This window comes from Petromyzon marinus, chromosome 83 (genome assembly GCF_048934315.1).
Source record: "Petromyzon marinus isolate PM22_M1 ecotype Great Lakes invasive population chromosome 83, UKy_Petmar_22M1.pri1.0, whole genome shotgun sequence".
In the NCBI taxonomy this organism is placed as follows: Eukaryota; Metazoa; Chordata; class Hyperoartia; order Petromyzontiformes; family Petromyzontidae; genus Petromyzon; species Petromyzon marinus.
Genome location: NC_133748.1, coordinates 1,703,859 through 1,731,631, shown reverse-complemented (window position 1 = coordinate 1,731,631; position 27,773 = coordinate 1,703,859). Strand labels below are relative to the sequence as shown.

Here is a 27,773-nt window from a genome sequence, read left to right as displayed (position 1 = left end):
CAGAGAGAGACACACACAGAGACACACACATAGAGAGACACACACAGAGACACACACACACAGAGACACACACAGAGAGACACACACAGAGAGACACACATAGAGAGACACACACATAGAGAGACACACACAGAGACACACACGTAGAGACACACACAGAGAGACACACACACAGAGACACACACTCAGAGACACACACACAGAGACACACACACAGACACACACAGACACACACACAGACACACACACAGACACACACACACACAGACACAGAGACACACACACAGACACACACAGAGACACACACACAGACACACACACAAACACACACAGAGACACACAGACACACACACACAGACACAGAGACACACAGACACACACAGAGACACACACACAGACACACACAGAGACACACACACACACAGACACACACAGACACACACACAGACACACACAAACAGACACACACACAGACACATGATGACGATGATGATGATGACGGTGATGACGGTGGTGGTGGTGGTGTCAACGCAAGAGTTATCTCATCCCAACAACCACCACCACCACCACCTCCCCCTTGACGTCAGCGGCAGCAGCAGCAGCAGCGTTGACAGCGGCAGCAGCAGCAGCAGCAGCGAGGAGACGCTGACGATGATGACGGTGATGATGGTGGCGCCGGTGGGGAATGAAACCGCGGAGCGTGGAGGAGGTGAGAGAGGAGGTGGACTAGGAGGCGAGGCCGATGATGCTGGCGACGGTGGCCATGGCGACGGTGGCCATGGTGATGGAGGCGACGGTGGCCATGGCGACCGTGGCCATGGCGACAGAGGCGACGGTGGCCATGGCGACAGTGGCCATGGTGATGGAGGCGACGGTGGCCATGGCGACGGTGGCCATGGCGACGGTGGCCATGGCGACGGTGGCGAGGGTGGCCATGGCGACGGTGGCCATGGTGATGGAGGCGACGGTGGCCATGGCGACCGTGGCCATGGCGACAGAGGCGACGGTGGCCATGGCGACGGTGGCCATGGTGATGGAGGCTACGGTGGCCATGGCGACGGTGGCCATGGCGACAGAGGCGATGGTGGCCATGGCGACGGTGGCCATGGCGACGGAGGCGACGGTGGCCATGGCGACGGTAGCCATGGCGACGGTGGCCATAGCGACGCTGGCCATGGCGACGATAGCCATGGTGATGGAGGCGAGGGTGGCCATGGCGACGGTGGCCATGGCGACGACGGAGAGACGTCTCCTCGTGCCTCCGCTTGCCTCCCGATCCCGAGGGACCTAACGCTCTGCAGGGGCCTCCCGTACGGCCTCATGAGGCTTCCCAACCTCCTGCAGCACGACACCCTGGGCGAGGTACAGCACCAACAGTAGCTGTAGTAGTAGCTGTAGTGGTAGCTGTAGTAGCTGTAGCTGTAGTAGTAGTAGCTGTAGTAGTAGTAGCTGTAGTAGTAGCTGTAGTAGTAGTAGCTGTAGTAGTAGTGGCTGTAGTAGTAGTAGCTGTAGTAGTAGTAGTAGCTGTAGTAGTAGTAGCTGTAGTAGTAGTAGCTGTAGTAGCTGTAGTAGTAGTAGCTGTAGTAGTAGTAGCTGTAGTAGTAGTAGCTGTAGTAGTAGTAGCTGTAGTAGTAGCTGTAGTAGTAGCAGTAGTAGTAGCTGTAGTAGTAGCTGTAGTAGTAGTAGTAGCTGTAGTAGTAGTAGCTGTAGAAGTAGTAGCTGTAGTAGTAGCTGTAGTAGTAGTAGCTGTAGTAGTAGCTGTAGTAGTAGCAGTAGCTGTAGTAGTAGCTGTAGTAGTAGTAGCAGTAGAAGTAGTAGCTGTAGTAGTAGTAGCAGTAGTGGTAGTAGCTGTAGTGGTAGTAGCTGTAGTAGTAGTAGCTGTAGTAGCAGTAGTAGCTGTAGTAGTAGTAGCTGTAGTAGTAGTAGCTGTAGTAGTAGCAGCAGCGGCAGTAGCATTAGTAGTAGTAGCTGTAGTAGTAGTAGTAGCTGTAGTAGTAGTAGCTGTAGCAGTAGTAGTAGCTGTAGTAGTAGTAGCTGTAGTAGTAGCTGTAGTAGTAGTAGCTGTAGTAGTAGTAGTAGCTGTAGTAGTAGTAGCTGTAGCAGTAGTAGTAGCTGTAGTAATAGTAGCAGTAGCAGCTGTAGTAGTAGTAGCTGTAGTAGCTGTAGTAGTAGTAGCTGTAGTAGTAGCTGTAGTAGTAGTAGCTGTAGTAGTAGTAGCTGTAGTAGTAGCTGTAGTAGTAGCAGTAGTAGTAGCTGTAGTAGTAGCTGTAGTAGTAGTAGCTGTAGAAGTAGTAGCTGTAGTAGTAGCTGTAGTAGTAGTAGCTGTAGCAGTAGCTGTAGTAGTAGCTGTAGTAGTAGTAGCAGTAGTAGTAGTAGCAGCTGTAGTAGTAGCAGTAGTAGCAGTAGTAGTAGTAGCAGTAGTAGCTGTAGTAGTAGCTGTAGTAGTAGTAGCTGTAGTAGTAGCTGTAGTAGTAGTAGCTGTAGTAGTAGTAGCAGTAGTAGTAGTAGCTGTAGTAGTAGCAGTAGTAGCAGTAGTAGTAGCTGTAGTAGTAGTAGCAGTAGTAGTAGCTGTAGTAGTAGCAGTAGTAGCAGTAGTAGTAGCTGTAGTAGTAGTAGCTGTAGTAGTAGTAGCTGTAGTAGTAGTAGCAGTAGTAGTAGTAGCTGTAGTAGTAGCAGTAGTAGCAGTAGCAGTAGTAGCTGTAGTAGTAGTAGTAGCTGTAGTAGTAGTAGCTGTAGTAGTAGCAGCAGCAGTAGTAGCTGTAGTAGTAGCAGTAGTAGTAGCAGTAGCTGTAGTAGTAGTAGCAGTAGTAGTAGCAGTAGCTGTAGTAGTAGTAGCTGTAGTAGTAGTAGTAGCTGTAGTAGTAGTAGTAGTAGCTGCAGTAGTAGTAGTAGTAGCTGCAGTAGTAGTAGCAGTAGCTGTAGTAGTAGCTGTAGTAGTAGTAGCTGTAGTAGTAGCTGTAGAAGTAGCTGTAGTAGTAGCAGCAGTAGCTATAGTAGTAGTAGCTGTAGTAGTAGTAGCTGTAGTAGTAGTAGCTGTAGTAGTAGCTGTAGTAGTAGGTGTAGTAGTAGCAGCAGCAGTAGTAGTAGCTGTAGTAGCAGCTGTAGTAGTAGCTGTAGTATTTGTAGTAGTAGCTGTAGTAGTAGCTGTAGCTGTAGTAGTAGTAGGTGTAGTAGGAGTGGCTGTAGTAGCTGTAGTAGTAGTAGCTGCAGTAGTAGCAGTAGTAGTAGCAGTAGCTTTAGCAGTAGTAGTAGCAGCAGCAGGAGCAGCAGTAGTAGTAGTAGCAGTAGTAGTAGCTTTAGCTGTAGTAGTAGTAGCAGCAGTAGTAGCAGCAGTAGTATTAGCATCACTACAGCTACTGCTACAGCTACCACTACTCTAGCTACTACTACTACTACAGCTACTACTACAGCTACTACTACTACAGCTACTACTGCTACAGCTACTACTACAGCTACTACTACTACAGCTACTACTACAGCTACTAATACTACAGCTACTACTACAGCTACCACTACTCTAGCTGCTACCACTACTCTAGCTACTACTACTACTACAGCTACTACTACAGCTACGACTACTACAGCTACTACTACAGCTACTACTACTACAGCTACTACTACAGCTACTACTACTACAGCTACTACAGCTACTACTACTACAGCTACTACTACCACAGCTACTACTACTACAGCTACTACTACTGCTACTACTACTGCTGCTACTACTACTACAGCTACTACTAGTGCTACTACAGCTACTACTACTACAGCTACTGCTGCTGCTACTGCTACAGCTACTACTACAGCTACTACTACTACTGCTGCTGCTACTACTACAGCTACTACTACTACAGCTACTACTACTGCTGCTGCTATTACTACTACTGCTACAGCTACTACTACTACAGCTACTACTACTACAGCTACTACTACTGCTACTACTACTACAGCTACTGCTACAGCTACTGCTACTTCTGCTACTATTACAGCTACTACAGCTACTACTACTACAGCTACTACTATAGCTACTGCTGCTACTATAGCTTCTACTGCTACTACTACTGCTACAGCTACTACTACTGCTACTACTGCTGCTACTACTACTACAGCTACTACTACTACAGCTGCTACTACTACTACAGCTACTACTACAGCTACTACTACTACTGCTACAGCTACTGCTACAGCTACTACTACAGCTACTACTACAACAGCTACTACTACTACAGCTACTACTACAGCTACTACTACTACTACAGCTACTACTACAGCTACTGCTGCTACTGCTGCAGCTACTGCTACAACTACTACTACAGCTACTACAGCTACTACTACAACAGCTACTACTACTACAGCTACTACTACTACTACAGCTACTACTACTACAGCTACTACTACTACAGCTACTACTACTACTGCTACAGCTACTACTGCTACTACTACTACTACTACAGCTACTACTACTACAGCTACTACTACTGCTACAGCTACTACTGCTACTACTACTGCTACTACTACAACAGCTACTACTACTACAGCTACTACTACTACTACAGCTACTACTACTACTACAGCTACTGCTGCTGCTACTGCTACAGCTACTACTACAGCTACTACTACTACTGCTGCTACTACTACAGCTACTACTACTACAGCTACTACTACTACTGCTGCTGCTACTACTACTACTGCTACAGCTACTACTACTACAGCTACTACTACTACAGCTACTACTACTGCTACTACTACTACAGCTACTGCTACAGCTACTGCTACTTCTGCTACTACTACAGCTACTACAGCTACTACTACTACTACAGCTACTACTATAGCTACTGCTGCTACTACAGCTTCTACTGCTACTACTATTGCTACAGCTACTACTACTGCTACTACTGCTGCTACTACTACTACAGCTACTACTACTACAGCTGCTACTACTACTACAGCTACTACTACAGCTACTACTACTACTGCTACAGCTACTACTACTACTGCTACAGCTACTGCTACAGCTACTACTACAGCTACTACTACAGCTACTACAGCTACTACTACAACAGCTACTACTACTACAGCTACTACTACAGCTACTACTACTACAGCTACTACTACTACAGCTACTACTACTGCTACAGCTACTACTGCTACAGCTACTACAGCTACTACTACTACAGCTACTACAGCTACTACTACTCCTACAGCTACTACTACTCCTGCTACAGCTACTGCTACAGCTACTACTACTGCTACAGCTACTACAGCTACTACTACTACTACAGCTACTACTACTACAGCTGCTACTACTACAGCTACTACTACAGCTACTGTACAGCTACTACTACTACTGCTAGTACTACAGCTACAGCTACTACTACAGCTACTACTACTACTGCTGCTGCTACTACTACAGCTACTACTACTACAGCTACTACTACTGCTGCTGCTATTACTACTACTGCTACAGCTACTACTACTACTACAGCTACTACTACTGCTACTACTACTACAGCTACTGCTACAGCTACTGCTACTTCTGCTACTATTACAGCTACTACAGCTACTACTACTACAGCTACTACTATAGCTACTGCTGCTACTATAGCTTCTACTGCTACTACTACTGCTACAGCTACTACTACTGCTACTACTGCTGCTACTACTACTACAGCTACTACTACTACAGCTGCTACTACTACTACAGCTACTACTACAGCTACTACTACTACTGCTACAGCTACTGCTACAGCTACTACTACAGCTACTACTACAACAGCTACTACTACTACAGCTACTAGTACAGCTACTACTACTACTACAGCTACTACTACAGCTACTGCTGCTACTGCTGCAGCTACTGCTACAACTACTACTACAGCTACTACAGCTACTACTACAACAGCTACTACTACTACAGCTACTACTACTACTACAGCTACTACTACTACAGCTACTACTACTACAGCTACTACTACTACTGCTACAGCTACTACTGCTACTACTACTGCTACTACTACTACAGCTACTACTACTACAGCTACTACTACTGCTACAGCTACTACTGCTACTACTACTGCTACTACTACAACAGCTACTACTACTACAGCTACTACTACTACTACAGCTACTACTACTACTACTACAGCTACTACTGCTACAGCTACTACTGCTACTACTACTGCTACTACTACTACAGCTACTACTACTACAGCTACTGCTGCTGCTACTGCTACAGCTACTACTACAGCTACTACTACTACTGCTGCTACTACTACAGCTACTACTACAGCTACTACTACTACTGCTGCTGCTACTACTACTACTGCTACAGCTACTACTACTACAGCTACTACTACTACAGCTACTACTACTGCTACTACTACTACAGCTACTGCTACAGCTACTGCTACTTCTGCTACTACTACAGCTACTACTACTACAGCTACTACTACTGCTACAGCTACTACTGCTACAGCTACTACAGATACTACTACTACAGCTACTACAGCTACTACTACTCCTACAGCTACTACTACTCCTGCTACAGCTACTGCTACAGCTACTACTACTGCTACAGCTACTACAGCTACTACTACTACTACAGCTACTACTACTACAGCTGCTACTACTACAGCTACTACTACAGCTACTGTACAGCTACTACTACTACTGCTAGTACTACAGTTACAGCTACTACTACAGCTACTACTACTACTGCTGCTGCTACTACTACAGCTACTACTACTACAGCTACTACTACTGCTGCTGCTATTACTACTACTGCTACAGCTACTACTACTACTACTACAGCTACTACTACTGCTACTACTACTACAGCTACTGCTACAGCTACTGCTACTTCTGCTACTATTACAGCTACTACAGCTACTACTACTACAGCTACTACTATAGCTACTGCTGCTACTATAGCTTCTACTGCTACTACTACTGCTACAGCTACTACTACTGCTACTACTGCTGCTACTACTACTACAGCTACTACTACTACAGCTGCTACTACTACTACTACTACAGCTACTACTACAGCTACTACTACTACTGCTACAGCTACTGCTACAGCTACTACTACAGCTACTACTACAACAGCTACTACTACTACAGCTACTAGTACAGCTACTACTACTACTACAGCTACTACTACAGCTACTGCTGCTACTGCTGCAGCTACTGCTACAACTACTACTACAGCTACTACAGCTACTACTACAACAGCTACTACTACTACAGCTACTACTACTACTACAGCTACTACTACTACAGCTACTACTACTACAGCTACTACTACTACTGCTACAGCTACTACTGCTACTACTACTGCTACTACTACTACAGCTACTACTACTACAGCTACTACTACTGCTACAGCTACTACTGCTACTACTACTGCTACTACTACAACAGCTACTACTACTACAGCTACTACTACTACTACAGCTACTACTACTACTACTACAGCTACTACTGCTACAGCTACTACTGCTACTACTACTGCTACTACTACTACAGCTACTACTACTACAGCTACTGCTGCTGCTACTGCTACAGCTACTACTACAGCTACTACTACTACTGCTGCTACTACTACAGCTACTACTACAGCTACTACTACTACTGCTGCTGCTACTACTACTACTGCTACAGCTACTACTACTACAGCTACTACTACTACAGCTACTACTACTGCTACTACTACTACAGCTACTGCTACAGCTACTGCTACTTCTGCTACTACTACAGCTACTACAGCTACTACTACTACTACAGCTACTACTATAGCTACTGCTGCTACTACAGCTTCTACTGCTACTACTATTGCTACAGCTACTACTACTGCTACTACTGCTGCTACTACTACTACAGCTACTACTACTACTACAGCTGCTACTACTACTACAGCTACTACTACAGCTACTACTACTACTGGTACTACTACTACTGCTACAGCTACTACTACAGCTACTACTACAGCTACTACAGCTACTACTACAACAGCTACTACTACTACAGCTACTACTACAGCTACTACTACTACAGCTACTACTACTACAGCTACTACTACTACTGCTACAGCTACTACTGCTACAGCTACTACAGCTACTACTACTACAGCTACTACAGCTACTACTACTGCTACAGCTACTACTACTCCTGCTACAGCTACTGCTACAGCTACTACTACTGCTACAGCTACTACAGCTACTACTACTACAGCTACTACTACTACAGCTGCTACTACTACAGCTACTACTACAGCTACTGTACAGCTACTACTACTACTGCTAGTACTACAGCTACTACTACTACAGCTACTACTACTACAGCTACTACTACTACAGCTACTACTACTACAGCTACTACTACTACAGCTACTACTACAGCTACTACTGCTGCTACTGCTACTACTACAGCTACTAATACTACTGCTGCTACTACTACTACAGCTACTACTACTACAGCTACTACTGCTGCTACAGCTACTACTACAGCTACTACTACTACTACAGCTACTACTACTACAGCTACTACTACAGCTACTACAGCTACTACTGCTACAGCTACTACAGCTACTACTACTACAGCTACTACTACTACAGCTGCTACTACTACAGCTACTACTACAGCTACTGTACAGCTACTACTGCTACTACTACTACAGCTACTACTACTACAGCTACTACTACTGCTACAGCTACTACTGCTACTACTACTGCTACTACTACAACAGCTACTACTACTACAGCTACTACTACTACTACAGCTACTACTACTACTACTACAGCTACTACTGCTACAGCTACTACTGCTACTACTACTGCTACTACTACTACAGCTACTACTACTACAGCTACTGCTGCTGCTACTGCTACAGCTACTACTACAGCTACTACTACTACTGCTGCTACTACTACAGCTACTACTACAGCTACTACTACTACTGCTGCTGCTACTACTACTACTGCTACAGCTACTACTACTACAGCTACTACTACTACAGCTACTACTACTGCTACTACTACTACAGCTACTGCTACAGCTACTGCTACTTCTGCTACTACTACAGCTACTACAGCTACTACTACTACTACAGCTACTACTATAGCTACTGCTGCTACTACAGCTTCTACTGCTACTACTATTGCTACAGCTACTACTACTGCTACTACTGCTGCTACTACTACTACAGCTACTACTACTACTACAGCTGCTACTACTACTACAGCTACTACTACAGCTACTACTACTACTGGTACTACTACTACTGCTACAGCTACTACTACAGCTACTACTACAGCTACTACAGCTACTACTACAACAGCTACTACTACTACAGCTACTACTACAGCTACTACTACTACAGCTACTACTACTACAGCTACTACTACTACTGCTACAGCTACTACTGCTACAGCTACTACAGCTACTACTACTACAGCTACTACAGCTACTACTACTGCTACAGCTACTACTACTCCTGCTACAGCTACTGCTACAGCTACTACTACTGCTACAGCTACTACAGCTACTTCTACTACAGCTACTACTACTACAGCTGCTACTACTACAGCTACTACTACAGCTACTGTACAGCTACTACTACTACTGCTAGTACTACAGCTACTACTACTACAGCTACTACTACTACAGCTACTACTACTACAGCTACTACTACTACAGCTACTACTACAGCTACTACTACAGCTACTACTGCTGCTACTGCTACTACTACAGCTACTAATACTACTGCTGCTACTACTACTACAGCTACTACTACTACAGCTACTACTGCTGCTACAGCTACTACTACAGCTACTACTACTACAGCTACTACTACTACAGCTACTACTACAGCTACTACAGCTACTACTGCTACAGCTACTACAGCTACTACTACTACAGCTACTACTACTACAGCTGCTACTACTACAGCTACTACTACAGCTACTGTACAGCTACTACTACTACTGATAGTACTACAGCTACTACTACTACAGCTACTACTACTACAGCTACTACTACTACAGCTACTACTACTACAGCTACTACTACAGCTACTACTACAGCTACTACTGCTGCTACTGCTACTACTACAGCTACTAATACTACTGCTGCTACTACTACTACAGCTACTACTACTACAGCTACTACTGCTGCTACAGCTACTACTACAGCTACTACTACTACTACAGCTACTACTACTACAGCTACTACTACAGCTACTACAGCTACTACTGCTACAGCTACTGCTACAGCTACTACTACTACAGCTACTACTACTACAGCTGCTACTACTACAGCTACTACTACAGCTACTGTACAGCTACTACTACTACTGATAGTACTACAGCTACTACTACTACAGCTACTACTACTACAGCTACTACTACTACAGCTACTACTACTACAGCTACTACTACTACAGCTACTACTACAGCTACTACTACAGCTACTACTGCTGCTACTGCTACTACTACAGCTACTAATACTACTGCTGCTACTACTACTACAGCTACTACTACTACAGCTACTACTGCTGCTACAGCTACTACTACAGCTACTACTACTACTACAGCTACTACTACTACAGCTACTACTACAGCTACTACAGCTACTACTGCTACAGCTACTGCTACAGCTACTACTACTACAGCTACTACTACTACAGCTGCTACTACTACAGCTACTACTACAGCTACTGTACAGCTACTACTACTACTGATAGTACTACAGCTACTACTACTACAGCTACTACTACTACAGCTACTACTACTACAGCTACTACTACTACAGCTACTACTACAGCTACTACTACAGCTACTACTGCTGCTACTGCTACTACTACAGCTACTAATACTACTGCTGCTACTACTACTACAGCTACTACTACTACAGCTACTACTGCTGCTACAGCTACTACTACAGCTACTACTACTACTACAGCTACTACTACTACAGCTACTACTACAGCTACTACAGCTACTACTGCTACAGCTACTACAGCTACTACTACTACAGCTACTACTACTACAGCTGCTACTACTACAGCTACTACTACAGCTACTGTACAGCTACTACTACTGATAGTACTACAGCTACTACTACTACAGCTACTACTACTACAGCTACTACTACTACAGCTACTACTACAGCTACTACTACAGCTACTACTGCTGCTACTGCTACTACTACAGCTACTAATACTACTGCTGCTACTACTACTACAGCTACTACTACTACAGCTACTACTGCTGCTACAGCTACTACTACAGCTACTACTACTACTACAGCTACTACTACTACAGCTACTACTACAGCTACTACAGCTACTACTGCTACAGCTACTACAGCTACTACTACTACAGCTACTACTACTACAGCTGCTACTACTACAGCTACTACTACAGCTACTGTACAGCTACTACTACTGATAGTACTACAGCTACTACTACTACAGCTACTACTACTACAGCTACTACTACTACAGCTACTACTACAGCTACTACTACAGCTACTACTGCTGCTACTGCTACTACTACAGCTACTAATACTACTGCTGCTACTACTACTACAGCTACTACTACTACAGCTACTACTGCTGCTACAGCTACTACTACAGCTACTACTACTACTACAGCTACTACTACTACAGCTACTACTACTACAGCTACTACAGCTACTGCTACTACAGCTACTGCTACAGCTACTGCTACAGCTACTACAGCTGCTAAGTGGCTGGTGTGCTGGGTCGTGACGCCCCACCCACCCCACCGCTCCCCCCCAGGTGAGGCAGCAGGCTGGCAGCTGGGTCCGCCTCGTGTCCCGCCGCTGCCACCCGGACACGCGACTCTTTCTGTGCTCGCTGTTCGCCCCCGTGTGCCTGGGGGGTCCCCACCACCACCACCACCAGCAGCAGGGCCACCAGCACCACCAGCAGGGCCACCACCAGCAGAACCTCCAGGGTGGTCACCACCACCACCAGCAGGGCCACCAGCAGAACCTCCAGGGTGGTCACCACCAGCACCACCACCAGCAGCACCAGCAGGGCCACCAGCAGGGCCACCAGCAGGACCTCCAGGGCGGTCACCACCAGCACCACCACCACCACCACCAGCTGCAACAGCAGGGCCACCACCAGCACCACCACCAGCACCACCACCAGCAGCAGCAGCAGCTGCAGCAGGGCCACCAGCAGGACCTCCAGGGCAGTCACCACCACCACCAGCACCAGCAGCAGGGCCACCACCACCAACAGCAGGACCTCCAGGGCGGTCACCACCACCAGCACCACCAGCACCACCACCAGCACCAGCAGCAGCGTCACCACCACCACCACCACCACCGCCACCAGCACCACCACCAGCTGCAGCAGCGTCACCACCACCACCACCAGCTGCACCAGCAGCACCAGCAGCAGCGCCGCGAGTTTGCGGTGTGGCCCTGCCGCTCGCTGTGCCAGGCCGTGCGTGACGCCTGCTCGCCCCTCATGGAGGCCCACGGCTTCCCGTGGCCCGCGATGCTCGCCTGCGACACGCTGCCCGCCGAAACGTCGGGCATGTGCATACGGGGGCTGCACGCGGGGCGGAGTGGTGGAGGTGGTGGTGGTGGTGGCGGTGGTGGCGGTGGTGGTGACGGTGGTGGAGATGGAGGACTCGGAGGGAGGAAGCTGATTAATGCAACTGGAGGAGGAGGTGGAGGAGGTGGTGGAGGAGGTGGAGGAGGTGGTGGAGGAGGTGGAGGAGGTAGAGGAGGAGGCGAGGAGAGGTCACAGAGCTGGCAACGTGGAGCCGATGGCACGAGGAGCGGTAACTCCACCATCATCATCACCACCATCATCACCACCACCGTCACCATCACCACCATCACCACCATCACCACCATCATCATCACCATCATCACCATCACCATCACCACCATCATCACCATCACCACCATCACCACCATCACCACCATCACCACCAACATCACCATCACCACCACCACCATCACCACCATCATCACCACCATCACCACCACCATCACCACCATCACCACCATCACCACCACGACCACTACCATCACCACCACCATCATCACCACCACCAACATCATCATCACCATCATCACCATCATCATCACCACCACCATCATCATCACCACCACCATCATCATCACCATCACCACCACCACCACCGTCACCACCACCACTACCGTCATTATCACCATCACCACCTTCATCACCATAATCACCATCATTATCACCATCACCACCATCACCACCATCATCACCATCACCACTACCGTCATTATCACCATCACCACCTTCATCACCATAATCACCATCATTATCACCATCACCACCATCACAACCATCACCACCATCACAACCATCACCACCATCACCACCATCACCACCACCATCACCACCATCACCACCACCATCACCACCACCACCATCACCACCACGACCACTACCACCACCATCACCACCACGACCACTACCACCACCATCACCATCATCACCACCATCATCACCATCACCACCATCACCACCATCACCACCATCACCACCGTCATTATCACCATCACCACCTTCATCACCATAATCACCATCATTATCACCATCACCACCATCACCACCATCACCACCATCACCATCATTATCACCATCACCACCATCACCATCACCACCATCACCACCATCACCACCACCATCACCATCACCACCATCACCACCATCACCACCACCATCACCATCACCACCATCATCACCATCACCACCATCATCACCATCACCACCATCACCACCACCACCATCACCACCACCATCACCACCATCACCACCATCATCACCATCACCACCACCATCATCACCACCACGACCATCACCACCACCACCATCACCACCACCACCATCACCATCACCACCATCACCACCATCATCACCATCACCACCATCATCACCATCACCACCATCACCACCATCACCACCAACATCACCATCACCACCATCACCACCAACACCACCATCACCACCACCATCACCACCACCATCACCACCACGACCACTACCACCATCACCATCACCACCATCATCATCATCACCACCATCACCACCATCACCACCACCACCATCACCCCCACACCACACAGCCAATCACGTGTGTCCCCGTGTGCCCCCCCCCGTAACCCCCCCCGTGCCCCCCCCGTGCCCCCCCCGTGCACCCCCGTGCCCCCCCCCCCCCAGGCCTCCCGGTTTGCCCGCAGTGTGAGGAGCTGGAGACGTCTCAGGCCATCCTGGAGACCTTCTGCTCTAGCGAGTTCGGTAAGCACAGAGAGAGACCCTCCCCTACACACACACACATATACATACACTACACATACACACATTCACATATATATACACTACACATACACACATTCACACACACATACACTACACACACACATACATACACTACACATACACACATTCACACACACATACACATACACTACACACACACATACATACACTACACATACACACATTCACACACACACATACACTACACATACACTACACATACACACATTCACACACATACCCATACAATACACATACACTACACATACACACAGTCACACATACACACAGCCACACATACACACATATACATACACTACACATACACACATTCACATATATATACACTACACATACACACATTCACACACACATACACATACACTACACACACACATACATACACTACACATACACGCATTCACACACACATACACTACACATACACTACACATACACACACATACACTACACATACACACATTCACACACATATACATACAATACACATACACTACACATACACACAGTCACACATACACACAGCCACACATACACACATATACATACACTACACATACACACATTCACATATATATACACTACACATACACACATTCACACACACATACACTACACATACACACATATATACATACATACACTACACATGCACACATTCACACACACATATACATACACTACACACACACATACATATACACTACACATACACTACACATACACACAGTCACACATACACACACACACATATACATACACTACACATACACACATTCACACACACATATACATACACTACACATACACTACACATACACACATTCACACACATACACTACACATACACACACACTACACACATATACATACACTACACATACACACATTCACATATATATACACTACACATACACACATTCACACACACATACACACACACTACACATACACTACACATACACACACACATACATACACTACACATACACACATTCACGCACACATACACATACACTACACATACACTACACATACACTACACATACACACACATACACTACACATACACACATTCACACACACACACTACACACATATACATACACTACACATACACACAGCCACACACACATATACATACACTACACATACACACAGCCACACACACATATACATACACTACACATACACACACATACACTACACACATACACATACACTACACATACACACATTCACACACACATATACATACACTACACATACACTACACATACACACATTCACACACACATACACTACACATACACACACACTACACACATATACATACACTACACATACACACATTCACATATATATAGACTACACATACACACATTCACACACACATACACACACACTACACATACACTACACATACACACACATACACTACACATACACACATTCACACACACATACACATACACTACACATACACTACACATACACTACACATACACACACATACACTACACATACACACATTCACACACACACACTACACACATATACATACACTACACATACACACAGCCACACACACATATACATACACTACACATACACACAGCCACACACACATATACATACACTACACATACACACACATACACTACACACATATACATACACTACACATACACACAGTCACACACATATACATACACTACACATACACACAGTTACACATATATACATATACATACACTACACATACACACATTCACACACATATACATACACTACACATACACACATTCACACACACATATACATACACTACACATACACACAGTCACACATACACACATATACATACACTACACATACACACAGTCACACACACATATACATACACTACACATACACACAGTCACACATACACATATACACATACACTACACAACAACAACAACAACCGCCATTCGCCACTAAGTGGCGGTGACGTCACCACGACGCTTGTGCCAGGCTATGTGCACCCTGAGGCCACGTGAAGTGTCGAACGCCCGCTGGCAGGAGGTCACGGGGCAGACCCAGGTGCCACGGGTCGACTGACTGAGATGACTGGCTGATGCACCACCTGTGCCCCCTACTGTGCCAACCTGCTGTGCTTTAGCCACCCGGCGCTCCGCTCGCTGTTGTGAGCGTCGCTCCTCCGCCCTCCGTTGTTGTTGGAGGGCGACTGCCTCCAACTGCCCAGTAGCATCCTTCACGAGCCTCCTCCACAGAGGCCGATCTTGACACCGCTGGTACCAGTCATCGGCAAGTCCACTCAGCTCCACGTCCTCCTGTACCACATCACTCCATCTCTTCTCTAGCCCGTGCCGCGCCCGCTTAGCCCCCTCAATCCGGCCAAACAAAAGCTGTTTCGGCATGCGGTGGCTGGGCATGCGGCCTACATGACCCAGCCATCGCAGCCTTGCCTGTCGGAGGAGCTCACCGATGGGACCCTGCCCAGATCTTTCAAGGATTTGTGAGCTCCTCACACAATCCAGTCTGGTTAAACCCAGGATGGATCGTAGGCAGGCCAGCCTAAATGTTTCTAACCGGCGAAGATGTTCCGTTAGGGGGGTCCACGTTTCGCAAGCGTAGAGAAGGGAGGGAATGACCGTGGCCGAGAAGACCTGAAGCTTAGTGCAGAGCGACAGACCAGGTAGCTTCCACACAGCGTTACGCAACCGATGAAAAGATATTTCCGCTCGACTGATTCGGAGTGAGACCTCTGCTGTTAAACTGGAGCCAGTCATAAGCACACTGCCCAGGTATGGGAAACTCTCCACTCTCTCCACAACTGCCCCATCACCGATTGGGAGTTGTGGGGGTGGAGTGTCCGATGGTACAAAATACCCAGGCAGGTGCTTAGTTTTGGTGGGGCTGATGGTAAGGCCCCACCTCTTAGTGGCACGCTCCAGTCTCAGCAGCAGCGTCTCCAACTCCTCCTCTGACTGAGCAGCTATTACCAAGTCATCAGCATACATAACGTGGTTGAGCAATAGGGAGCCATCCCTTGACCGCACCCGGGCATCGATTAGCCTCCCATTATATCTGTACCATATGGAGATTCCCCCGGTACAGCTATTGAAGGCTTCACGAACTACGTGGTCAAAATAGATGTTAAATAATGTGGGAGCCAGAGGACATCCCTGTCGCACCCCAAGGTGTACAGGGAATGGCTCTGACTCCCGGCCACGTAGTTTTACCCGGGCCCGCTCACCATCATGAAGGTCCTTAATGATCGTGAGCAGAGGGTCAGGTACTCCAAAAGCACGAAGAACGACCCAGAGCCCAGGCCTACTGATGGTATCATAGGCCTTGACCAGGTCAATAAAGCAGAGATGTAGGTCTTGTTGGAATTCCCTACACCTCTGCTGTAGCAGACGGACAGAAAATATGGCATCTGTGCAGGACCGCCCTTTCCTGAAACCGCATTGGGGCTCCGCAAGCCTCTCCTCAGCGTGCCTGGCAAGGCGATGCTGAATAATCCTTGCCAGGACCTTTCCCGGCACACTGAGGAGTGAGATGCCCCTGTAGTTGTTACAGTCTACACATACACACATTCACACACACATATACAACAACAACAACCGCCATTCGCCACTAAGTGGTGGTGACGTCACCACGACGCTTGTGCCAGGCCATGTGCACCCTGAGGCCACGTGAAGTGTCGAACGCCCGCTGGCAGGAGGTCACGGGGCAGACCCAGGTGCCACGGGTCGACTGACTGAGATGACTGGCTGGTGCACCACCTGTGCCCCCTACTGTGCCAACCTGCTGTGCTTTAGCCACCCGGCGCTCCGCTCATTGTTCTGAGCGTCGCTCCTCCGCCCTCCGTTGTTGTTGGAGGGCGACTGCCTCCAACTGCCCAGTAGCGTCCATCACGAGCCTCCTCCACAGAGGCCGATCTTGACACCGCTGGTACCAGTCATCGGCAAGTCCACTCAGCTCCACGTCCTCCTGTACCACATCACTCCATCTCTTCTCTAGCCCGTGCCACACCCGCTTAGCCCCCTCAATCCGGCCGAACAAAAGCTGTTCCGGCATGCGGTGGCTGGGCATGCGGGCTACATGACCCAGCCATCGCAGCCTTCCCCGCCGGAGGAGCTCACCGATGGGACCTTGCCCAGATCTTTCAAGGATTTGTGAGCTCCTCACACAATCCAGTCTGGTTAAACCCAGGATGGATCGTAGGCAGGCCAGCCTAAATATTTCTAACCGGCAAGCGTAGAGAAGGGAGGGAATGACCGTGGCCGAGAAGACCTGAAGCTTAGTGCGGAGCGACAGACCAGGTAGCTTCCACACAGCGTTACGCAACCGATGAAAGATATTGCCGCTCGACTGATTCGGAGTGAGACCTCTGCTGTTAAACTGGAGCCGGTCATTAACACACTGCCCAGGTATGGGAAACTCTCCACTCTCTCCACAACTGCCCCATCACCAATTGGGAGTTGTGGGGGTGGAGTGTCCGATGGTACAAAATACCCAGGCAGGTGCTTAGTTTTGGTGGGACTGATGGTAAGGCCCCACCTCTTAGTGGCACGCTCCAGTCTCAGCAGCAGCGTCTCCAACTCCTCCTCTGAATGAGCAGCTATTACCAAATCATCAGCATACATAACGTGGTTGAGCAATAGGGAGCCATCCCTTGACCCCACCCGGGCATCGATCAGCCTCCCATTATATCTGTATCATATAGAGATTACCCCGGTACAGCTATTGAAGGCTTCACGAACTACGTGATCAAAATAGATGTTAAGTAATGTGGGAGCCAGAGGACATTCCTGTCGCACCCCAAGGTGTACAGGGAATGGCTCTGACTCCCGGCCACGTAGTTTTACCCGGGCCCGCTCACCATCATGAAGGTCCTTAATGATCGTGAGCAGAGGGTCAGGTACTTCAAAAGCACGAAGAACAACCCAGAGCCCAGGCCTACTGATTGTATCATAGGCCTTGACCAGGTCAATAAAGCAGAGATGTAGGTCTTGTTGGAATTCCCTACACCTCTGCTGTAGCAGACGGACAGAAAATATGGCATCTGTGCAGGACCGCCCTTTCCTGAAACCACATTGGGGCTCCGCAAGCCTCTCCTCAGCGTGCCTGGCAAGGCGATGCTGAATAATCCTTGCCAGGACCTTTCCCGGCACACTGAGGAGTGAGATGCCCCTGTAGTTGTTACAGTCTGTGTGGTCCCCCTTCTTAAAAAGGGGGACCACCAGGGCATCCTTTCAATCCTGCGGAACCCGTCCAGTGGTCCAGACCGTTGTTATAATGTCATATAGGGCAGTCTGTGCACAAACGCCACCCTCCCTCAGCATTTCGCTTGGGTGATCATCTCTGCCCGCTGCCTTTCCTGGTCTCATACTCTGGATTGCCTTCAGTACTTCCTAAACAGATGGCACCTCAGCCAGCCACTCACAGGGGGTGACTTCTTCCAATATTTGAGGCACCTCAGCCTCAGCAGGGTCATCCTCACTTTGTGCCACGATGTTTTCCTGGCTGAGGGATTTTCCCTCCCCCAGGACCTCACAGAAATGCTCAGCAAATCTGCAAACCTGTTCCTGGGGGCCGGAGATTGGATCACCGTTCTTTCCCCTAATGATGGTAATAGGTGTGGCGCTGCAGGTTACTTTTTTGATGGAGTTAAATAGAGATTTGTGATCACGGGCCACTGAGGCAGACTCCATCTCCTCAGCAACCCACGACCACCACCCATCCTTGCAGCGCCTCACGGCTCTCCGAACCTCCGAGCAAAGGCTGTGGTAATCCTCCTCATTCTCTGACGTGGCATTCTCAACTATCCTGAACACCTCCTCTGTCAGCCAGGTTCTCGTCCCCCACTCCTCCGACATCCGGAGGAGTGGGGGACGATGCCAACCCCAGCCGCAGGCGATGACGGAATTCTCGCTTGCAACTTTCATCAGATAACTGAGACCAGGCCACTTTAGGTTGGAATGGGGTCCGGGGTGTACACCCACCACCGGAGGGGAAGAATGGCAGGCGCATCTTACAGATGACAAGTCGATGGTCAGAGGGCAGATCAGCTCCACGGTTGGTCCTGGTGTCAAGAACATGGGCTCGCATCCGCTGGTCCATCACTATGTAGTCCAGCAGATGTTCTTGCTTGGACCCGGCATGCATCCATGATGTTGTGTGGATGCGCCGATGCCGGAACAGCGTGTTGGTAATTACAAGCCCATGGGCTGCACAAAAATCTAGCAGCCTCCTACTGTTGTTATTGAGCTGATCTGGCCCATGCCCTCCAATCACTCCAGACCAGGTGCCAGCATCATGACCCACTCGGGCATTTAAGTCACCCAACAAGATGACTCTATCCCGACGGGCCACTTTAGCCAGCACCTGTGACAGGAGGTCATAGAAGGCATCTGACTCATCGGCTTTGCCTGCATCCCTCCACGGATGTTCGTCTTCGGTGGGGGCATAAGTAACCACAACCACCACTCCTCGCCTCCGGTTGATGGGAAGGCGAGCCCAAAGTAGCCTGGGGCTTACAGCTTCCCACACCTCACCGCCACGCTCCCACGCCCCCTTCATTCTTTTGTTCATAAGAAGAGCCACACCCTGTTGTTTGACAGTCTGCTGCCCCGAGTAGAGGACTGTCCACCCCTCGTGGTGGCAGGAGCCAGAACCGGTTCACCGGACCTCCTGAATGCCACAGAGATCCAGGCGGTACCGGTCCAGCTCCCGACAGAGCAGTGGCAGCCTCTCCTCCGCGGTGAGCATTCAAACATTCCACGTGGCCATCCGTAGTGGCTTTCCGTTGTTTCTGGAGGAGCCCCGAGGGTAGATGTTCAATCTCCTGGCTCCGCCAATTGGGGTTTGGCCAGGAGACGTCATAGACGCCTGTCCCCCCGGGGCCACCGGCACAAGCTTATTAGTTAGATATGTTATACGTGGTTTAGTGTACATTTTTGAGGGTGGAGGGGTTACCAGCCCCTCGCACCCGTCCAGAGCCCCCGTTTAGCCACTGTGGTGGTCACAGATGCCATGAGGGGAGGAGCCAATCGGAATTGGACCTCCCCCCACAGCACTGTCCACGACAGAGTTGCCTGTCCGGCACCGCGAGGAGGTAGGGGGTTGTTTTGCCGGACAAATACACACACACAGACACACACATACACACCGACACACACACACACACAGTCACACACAGACACACATACAGCCACACACACACACACCCACACACAGACACACATACAGCCACACACACACAGATACAAACATACAGCCACACACACAGACACACACACACACAAACACATAGAGACACATATACAGCCACACACACACAGACACCCACACACAGACACACACACAGACACACACACACACCCACACACAGACACACACAGACACACACACAGACACAAACACACAGACACACACACAGACACCCACACACAGACACACACACGCACACACAGACACACACACAGACACACACACACAGACACACACACACCCACACACAGACACACACAGACACAAACACACACAGACACCCACACACAGACACACACACACAGACACACACACGCACAGACACACACACACCCCGGACCCCGCCCCCTCCACCCCTCCCTCTGCTCCCCCCCTCTTCCACCCCTTCTAACCCCCTCCCACCACCCCCCCCCCCACCAGCCCTGAGAATCCCCGCGGGGCTCAGCGTGGCCCTGCTGGGCCCCGACCTCCGACTCCGCGCGGGGAGGGGCCGCCCGCCCCGCCTCCTGAAGGCGGGGCCACTGCGCCCGGGAGACCTCGGGCCCCGCCTCCCCCACCCTCGTGGCCCCGCCCCCGACCCCGCCCCCTCCGTGGCCCCGCCCCTGGTGCTGCGCAACGGCGCGGCGTGCCGCTGCCCCCAGCTCGAGGCGCCCACCCAGCCGGGGCCCTTCCTCGTCATGGGGGGCGTGGCCAAAGGTGAGTGGGGGGGAGGGGTGGAGGGGGGGGAGGAGGGGGTGAGGGGTGTGACTCCACTATACACTACTGTACACTACTACTGCACACTACTACTGTACACTACTGTACACCACTGTACACCACTGTACACTACTGTACACTACTGTACATTACTGTACATTGCACTGCACACTGCACTGCACACTACACTGTACACGACACTGCACACTACACTGTACACTACACTGTACACTACACTGTACACTACACTATACACTACACTGTACACTACACTATACACTACACTATACACTACTACTACACACTACACTATACACTACACTATACACTACTACTACACACTACACTACACACTACACTATACACTACACTATACGCTACACTATACGATACACTATACACTACTATACACTACACTATACACTACACTGTGGTTGTCCCACACCTGATGACGATGGCTGTGGTTGTCCCACACCTGATGACGATGGCTGTGGCTGTCCCACACCTGATGACGATGGCTGTGGTTGTCCCACACCTGATGACGATGGCTGTGGTTGTCCCACACCTGATGACGATGGCTGTGGTTGTCCCACACCTGATGACGATGGCTGTGGTTGTCCCACACCTGATGACGATGGCTGTGGTTGTCCCACACCTGATGACGATGGCTGTGGTTGTGCCACACCTGATGACGATGGCTGTGGCTGTCCCACACCTGATGACGACGGCTGTGGTTGTTCTGATGACGACGGCTGTGGTTGTCCCACACCTGATGACGACTGCTTGTGTAGCGATCGAAGCGCCGCTGGACTTTTGCTACTTTCTTTGAAACCTCTCCACGCGAAATCTCGGTGTGAAGCTGCCGTGGTATGCAGGAACCCGTACCCTTTGGGTATTTCGGGGAACAATGGCGTAGATGGATTTCAAAGAAAATTAACAACAAAAGGACCATTCTGGCGAATTGCCCGATGATGCTGGATGTAATTACCAGCGAAACGTCGTACAACTCAAACTGTAAATGTTGTGGATTCGCTCTTCAACACACCGGTGGGCTAAAGTAGTGAATGATTAGTCTTCTTGTCAACGTGACACCTTTCTTTGCTGATTGGCCGTGTCGGGTGGTGGAGGGTTACGACACATTTATGAATGAACGCGATCTAACCCAAAAACCTTTATCATGAACGAAAGAACCATCGGCCTCTCGATAGCGACACGCGCGGCTGTCACCGGGAGGGATGATGGCCGCTTTGTACAGTTTTTTTTGTCACTGTTGCTGCCATTCACCCAAAGGAGGTGCATTTTGTGTTGATGCAGTCCTCGGTGTGTTTATAACAAGAGAAAGAGCACCGGGAACAAAAGGGGGGGTGGGGGGCTGTCTCAAGGTGGGGGGCCGCGCGTTTCTGTGGTCCGCGTGGAGTCACGAACCTCGCGAAAGCGGATCACGAAACTGAGTGAAAAATTCGTTTGAGGAACAGAAGAACTCAAAATGGAAATGCAAACGAGGGAGAGCGTCATTATGAAGTGGACTATCAAGTTAAAGCGGGGGGGGGGGCAGGGGGGGCAGGGGGGGGCAGGGGGGGGCAGGGCTGGGGGGGGTTTGCGTGGAGAACAAAGACACCCTGAACATTATTTAGACCTCCTTTGCCAGTACAAAAATGTAATAATTATAATAATAGGGTTTTTCCCCTTTTTTCTGGCAACAAAACTGAAACCTTTTTACAAGGATTCATGTCTGCATTAACCACAATGCCTGCAGTCAAAATGCAAACTAAAAACACATACTATGATATAAGAATAGGTTTTACCCTTTTAACTGGCACAAAAACTGACGCCTTTATTCAAGGCATCATGTTTGCAATAACCACAACACAAGCAGTCAAAATGCAAACAAAAAAGACAACTCTGATAATAATATGCACTGTCCTTGAATTTGATTGATTGATTGGTCCACACCCGAGAAAACATACTATGATAATATATTGGCATTGTCCTTGAAACTGATTGGTCCACACCAAGGGACGGCTTTCTTTTTGAGCCTCGACCCAATTGGTGCTCGACCAGATGACGCCAAAAGGCGTCACACAGCTCAAAGACAACGCAAACTATCAAAGTAATGAGGACAATGCATATATTATCATAGTATGTGAGGACAATGCATATATTATCATAGTATGTTTTTTTTTTCGTGGTTAATGCAGTAGCGTGAATCCTTGTGAAAAGGTTTCAGCTTTGTTGCCAGAAAAAATGGGGGAAAAAACCCCTCTGTTATTACACCCTGAACGGTGACACAAAACAGAACAGGACACACGGAAAGAAGTAAAGAAATATGTCTAAATTAACGGAGCAAACTGATCACAAATGTGCATAAAGCAAGACCACTCACCGTTGGTGACGAAGAAATCCCAAGGACAAAAAAGGTGAAGGCGATACAAAGTTGTAGAGGCAAGGCGCGGGGCTCTGCGAGAACGCCTCTCACTCTCAATCTCTCTCCCCCCCCCCGCTCCCTCCCTCGCTCCCTCCCCCTCCTGCAAGACCGCTCGCTCACCGTGACGGGCATCGTGCCGCTGGGCAGGAGGGCACTGGCCAGGCGGAGTGGGGTCGAGGTGGCACGGGCAATGCGCAACATCAAAGCCAACCGCTGCCCCGGCTTCTCCACCACATTCTGACCGCCACATTCCAACTGCCGCATTCCAACCGCCGCATTCCAACCGCCGCATTCCAACCGCCGCATTCCAACCGCCGCATTCCAACCGCCGCATTCCAACCGCCACATTCCAACCGCCGCATTGCAACCGCCACATTCCAACCGCCACATTCCAACCGCCGCATTCCAACCGCCACATTCCAACCGTCACATTCCAACCGCCACATTTCAACCGACACATTCCAACCGCCACATTCCAACCGCCACATTCCAACCAACACATTCCAACCGCCACATTCCAACCGCCACATTCCAACCGCCAAATTCCAACCACCGCATTCCAACCGCCGCATTCCAACCGCCACATTCCAACCGCCAAATTCCAACCGCCGCATTCCAACCGCCACATCCCAACCGCCACATTCCAACCGCCGCATTCCAACCGCCACATTCCAACCGCCACATTCCAACCGCCGCATTCCAACCGCCAAATTCCAACCGACACATTCCAACCGCCGCATTCCAACCGCCGCATTCCAACCATCGCATTCCAACCGCCGCATTCCAACCGCCGCATTCCAACCGCCGCATTCCAACCGCCGCATTCCAACCGCCACATTCCAACCGCCATATTCCAACCGCCACATTCCAACCGCCACATTCCAACCGCCACATTCCAACCGCCGCATTCTCACCAGTCAACCACCTTCTTTGGTTCTTTCGGTAAAGTCACGTAGAATGAGAATAGAATAATAAATTAATGAAATTAAATAACACAATAAAATTCTCACGACGTTTCGGCCACAACACAATGCCACTTGTGCTGTGGCCGAAACGTCGTGAGAATTTGCCACTTGTGTTGTGGCCGAAACGTCGTGAGAATTTTATTGTGTTATTTTATTTTATTATTTTATTCTCATTCTACGTGACCTTACCGAAAGAACCAAAAAAGATTAATCCTTGCAGTCACGAAAGCTTTAAATCGAAACTCACCCACCTACTCACCCGTTCACCCACCCACTCACCCACCTACTCACCTGTTCACCCACTCACTCACCCACCTACTCACCCACCTACTCACCTGTTCACCCACCCACTCACCCACCTACTCACCCACTCACCCACCTACTCACCCACTCACCCACCTACTCACCTGTTCACCCACCCACTCACCCACCTAATCACCCACTGACCCACTCACTCACCCACCTACTCACCCACCTAGTCACCTGTTCACCCACCCACTCACCCACCTACTCACCCACTCACCCACCTACTCACCCACTCACCCACCTACTCACCTGTTCACCCACCCACTCACCCACCTACTCACCCACTCACCCACCTACTCACCCACTCACCCACTCACCCACCTACTCACCTGTTCACCCACCTACTCACTCAGTCATCCACCTACTCACCCACCTACTCACCTGCTCACCCACCTACTCACCTGTTCACACACCTACTCACCGACCTATTCACTCACCCACCCACCTACTCACCTGTTCACCCACCTACTCACCCACCTATTCACTCACCCACCCACCTACTCACCTGTTCACCTACCTACTCACCCAACTACTCACCTGTTCACCCACCTACTCACCCACCTATTCACTCACCCACCCACCTACTCACCTGTTCACCCACCTACTCACCCACCTATTCACTCACCCACCCACCTACTCACCTGTTCACCTACCTACTCACCCACCTACTCACCTGTTCACCCACCTACTCACCCACCTATTCACTCAATCACCCACCTACTCACCTGTTCACCTACCTATTCACCCACCTACTCACCTGTTCACCCACCTACTCACCCACCTATTCACTCACCCACCCACCTACTCACCTGTTCACCCACCTACTCACCCACCTATTCACTCACCCACCCACCTACTCACCTGTTCACCTACCTACTCACCCACCTACTCACCTGTTCACCCACCTACTCACCCACCTATTCACTCACCCACCCACCTACTCACCTGTTCACCTACCTACTCACCTATTTACCCACCCACCGTTTTGTGTTTGGTTTCTTGTTTTCCCTGCCGCCCGCACCTCTGATTAGCGCGGTTGGCTGTGTACGTACACACACACACTACACACACACTACACACACACAACACACACACACTACACACACACACTACACACACACACAACACACACACAACACACACAACACACACACAACACACAACACAAACACAACACACACACACCACACACACACAACACACACACTACACACAACACACACACAACACACACACAACACACACACACACCACACACACAACACACACTACACACACAACACACTACACACACACACGACGTACGTACACACACTACACACAACACACACACACGACATACGTACACACACACACAACACACACAACACACACACGACGTACGTACACACACACACAACACACACAACACACACACACAACACACACACAACACACACACAACATACACACGCATGACGTACGTACACACACACAACACACACACACACAACACACACACAACACACACACAACACACACACGCATGACGTACGTACACACACACAACACACACGATATACGTACACACACAACAAACACACACAACACACACACGCATGACGTACGTACCCACGACGTCACAGGCCAACTATGACCACGTGGCAAGCGTCACGGCCACGGCGGGCATCTGAGGCTTTGCTTGTGCCACGCCGGTCAGGGGAGGGAGGGAGGGGGGAGGGAGGGGGGGGGAGGG

General features: G+C 49.4%; 1 protein-coding gene across 1 annotated transcript; it reads left to right on the top strand.

The window, feature by feature from the left end:
* LOC116957716 (uncharacterized) lies at nucleotides 1-27,180 on the top strand. The gene is made up of 5 exons (XM_076057635.1): nucleotides 1-1,362; nucleotides 11,801-12,821; nucleotides 14,243-14,320; nucleotides 22,067-22,342; nucleotides 24,875-27,180. Exons 1-5 carry the CDS (start codon nucleotides 478-480, stop codon nucleotides 25,006-25,008), a joined length of 2,394 nt encoding a protein of 797 aa, XP_075913750.1. The 5' UTR covers nucleotides 1-477; the 3' UTR covers nucleotides 25,009-27,180.
* Nucleotides 27,181-27,773: the final 593 nt, after the last annotated feature.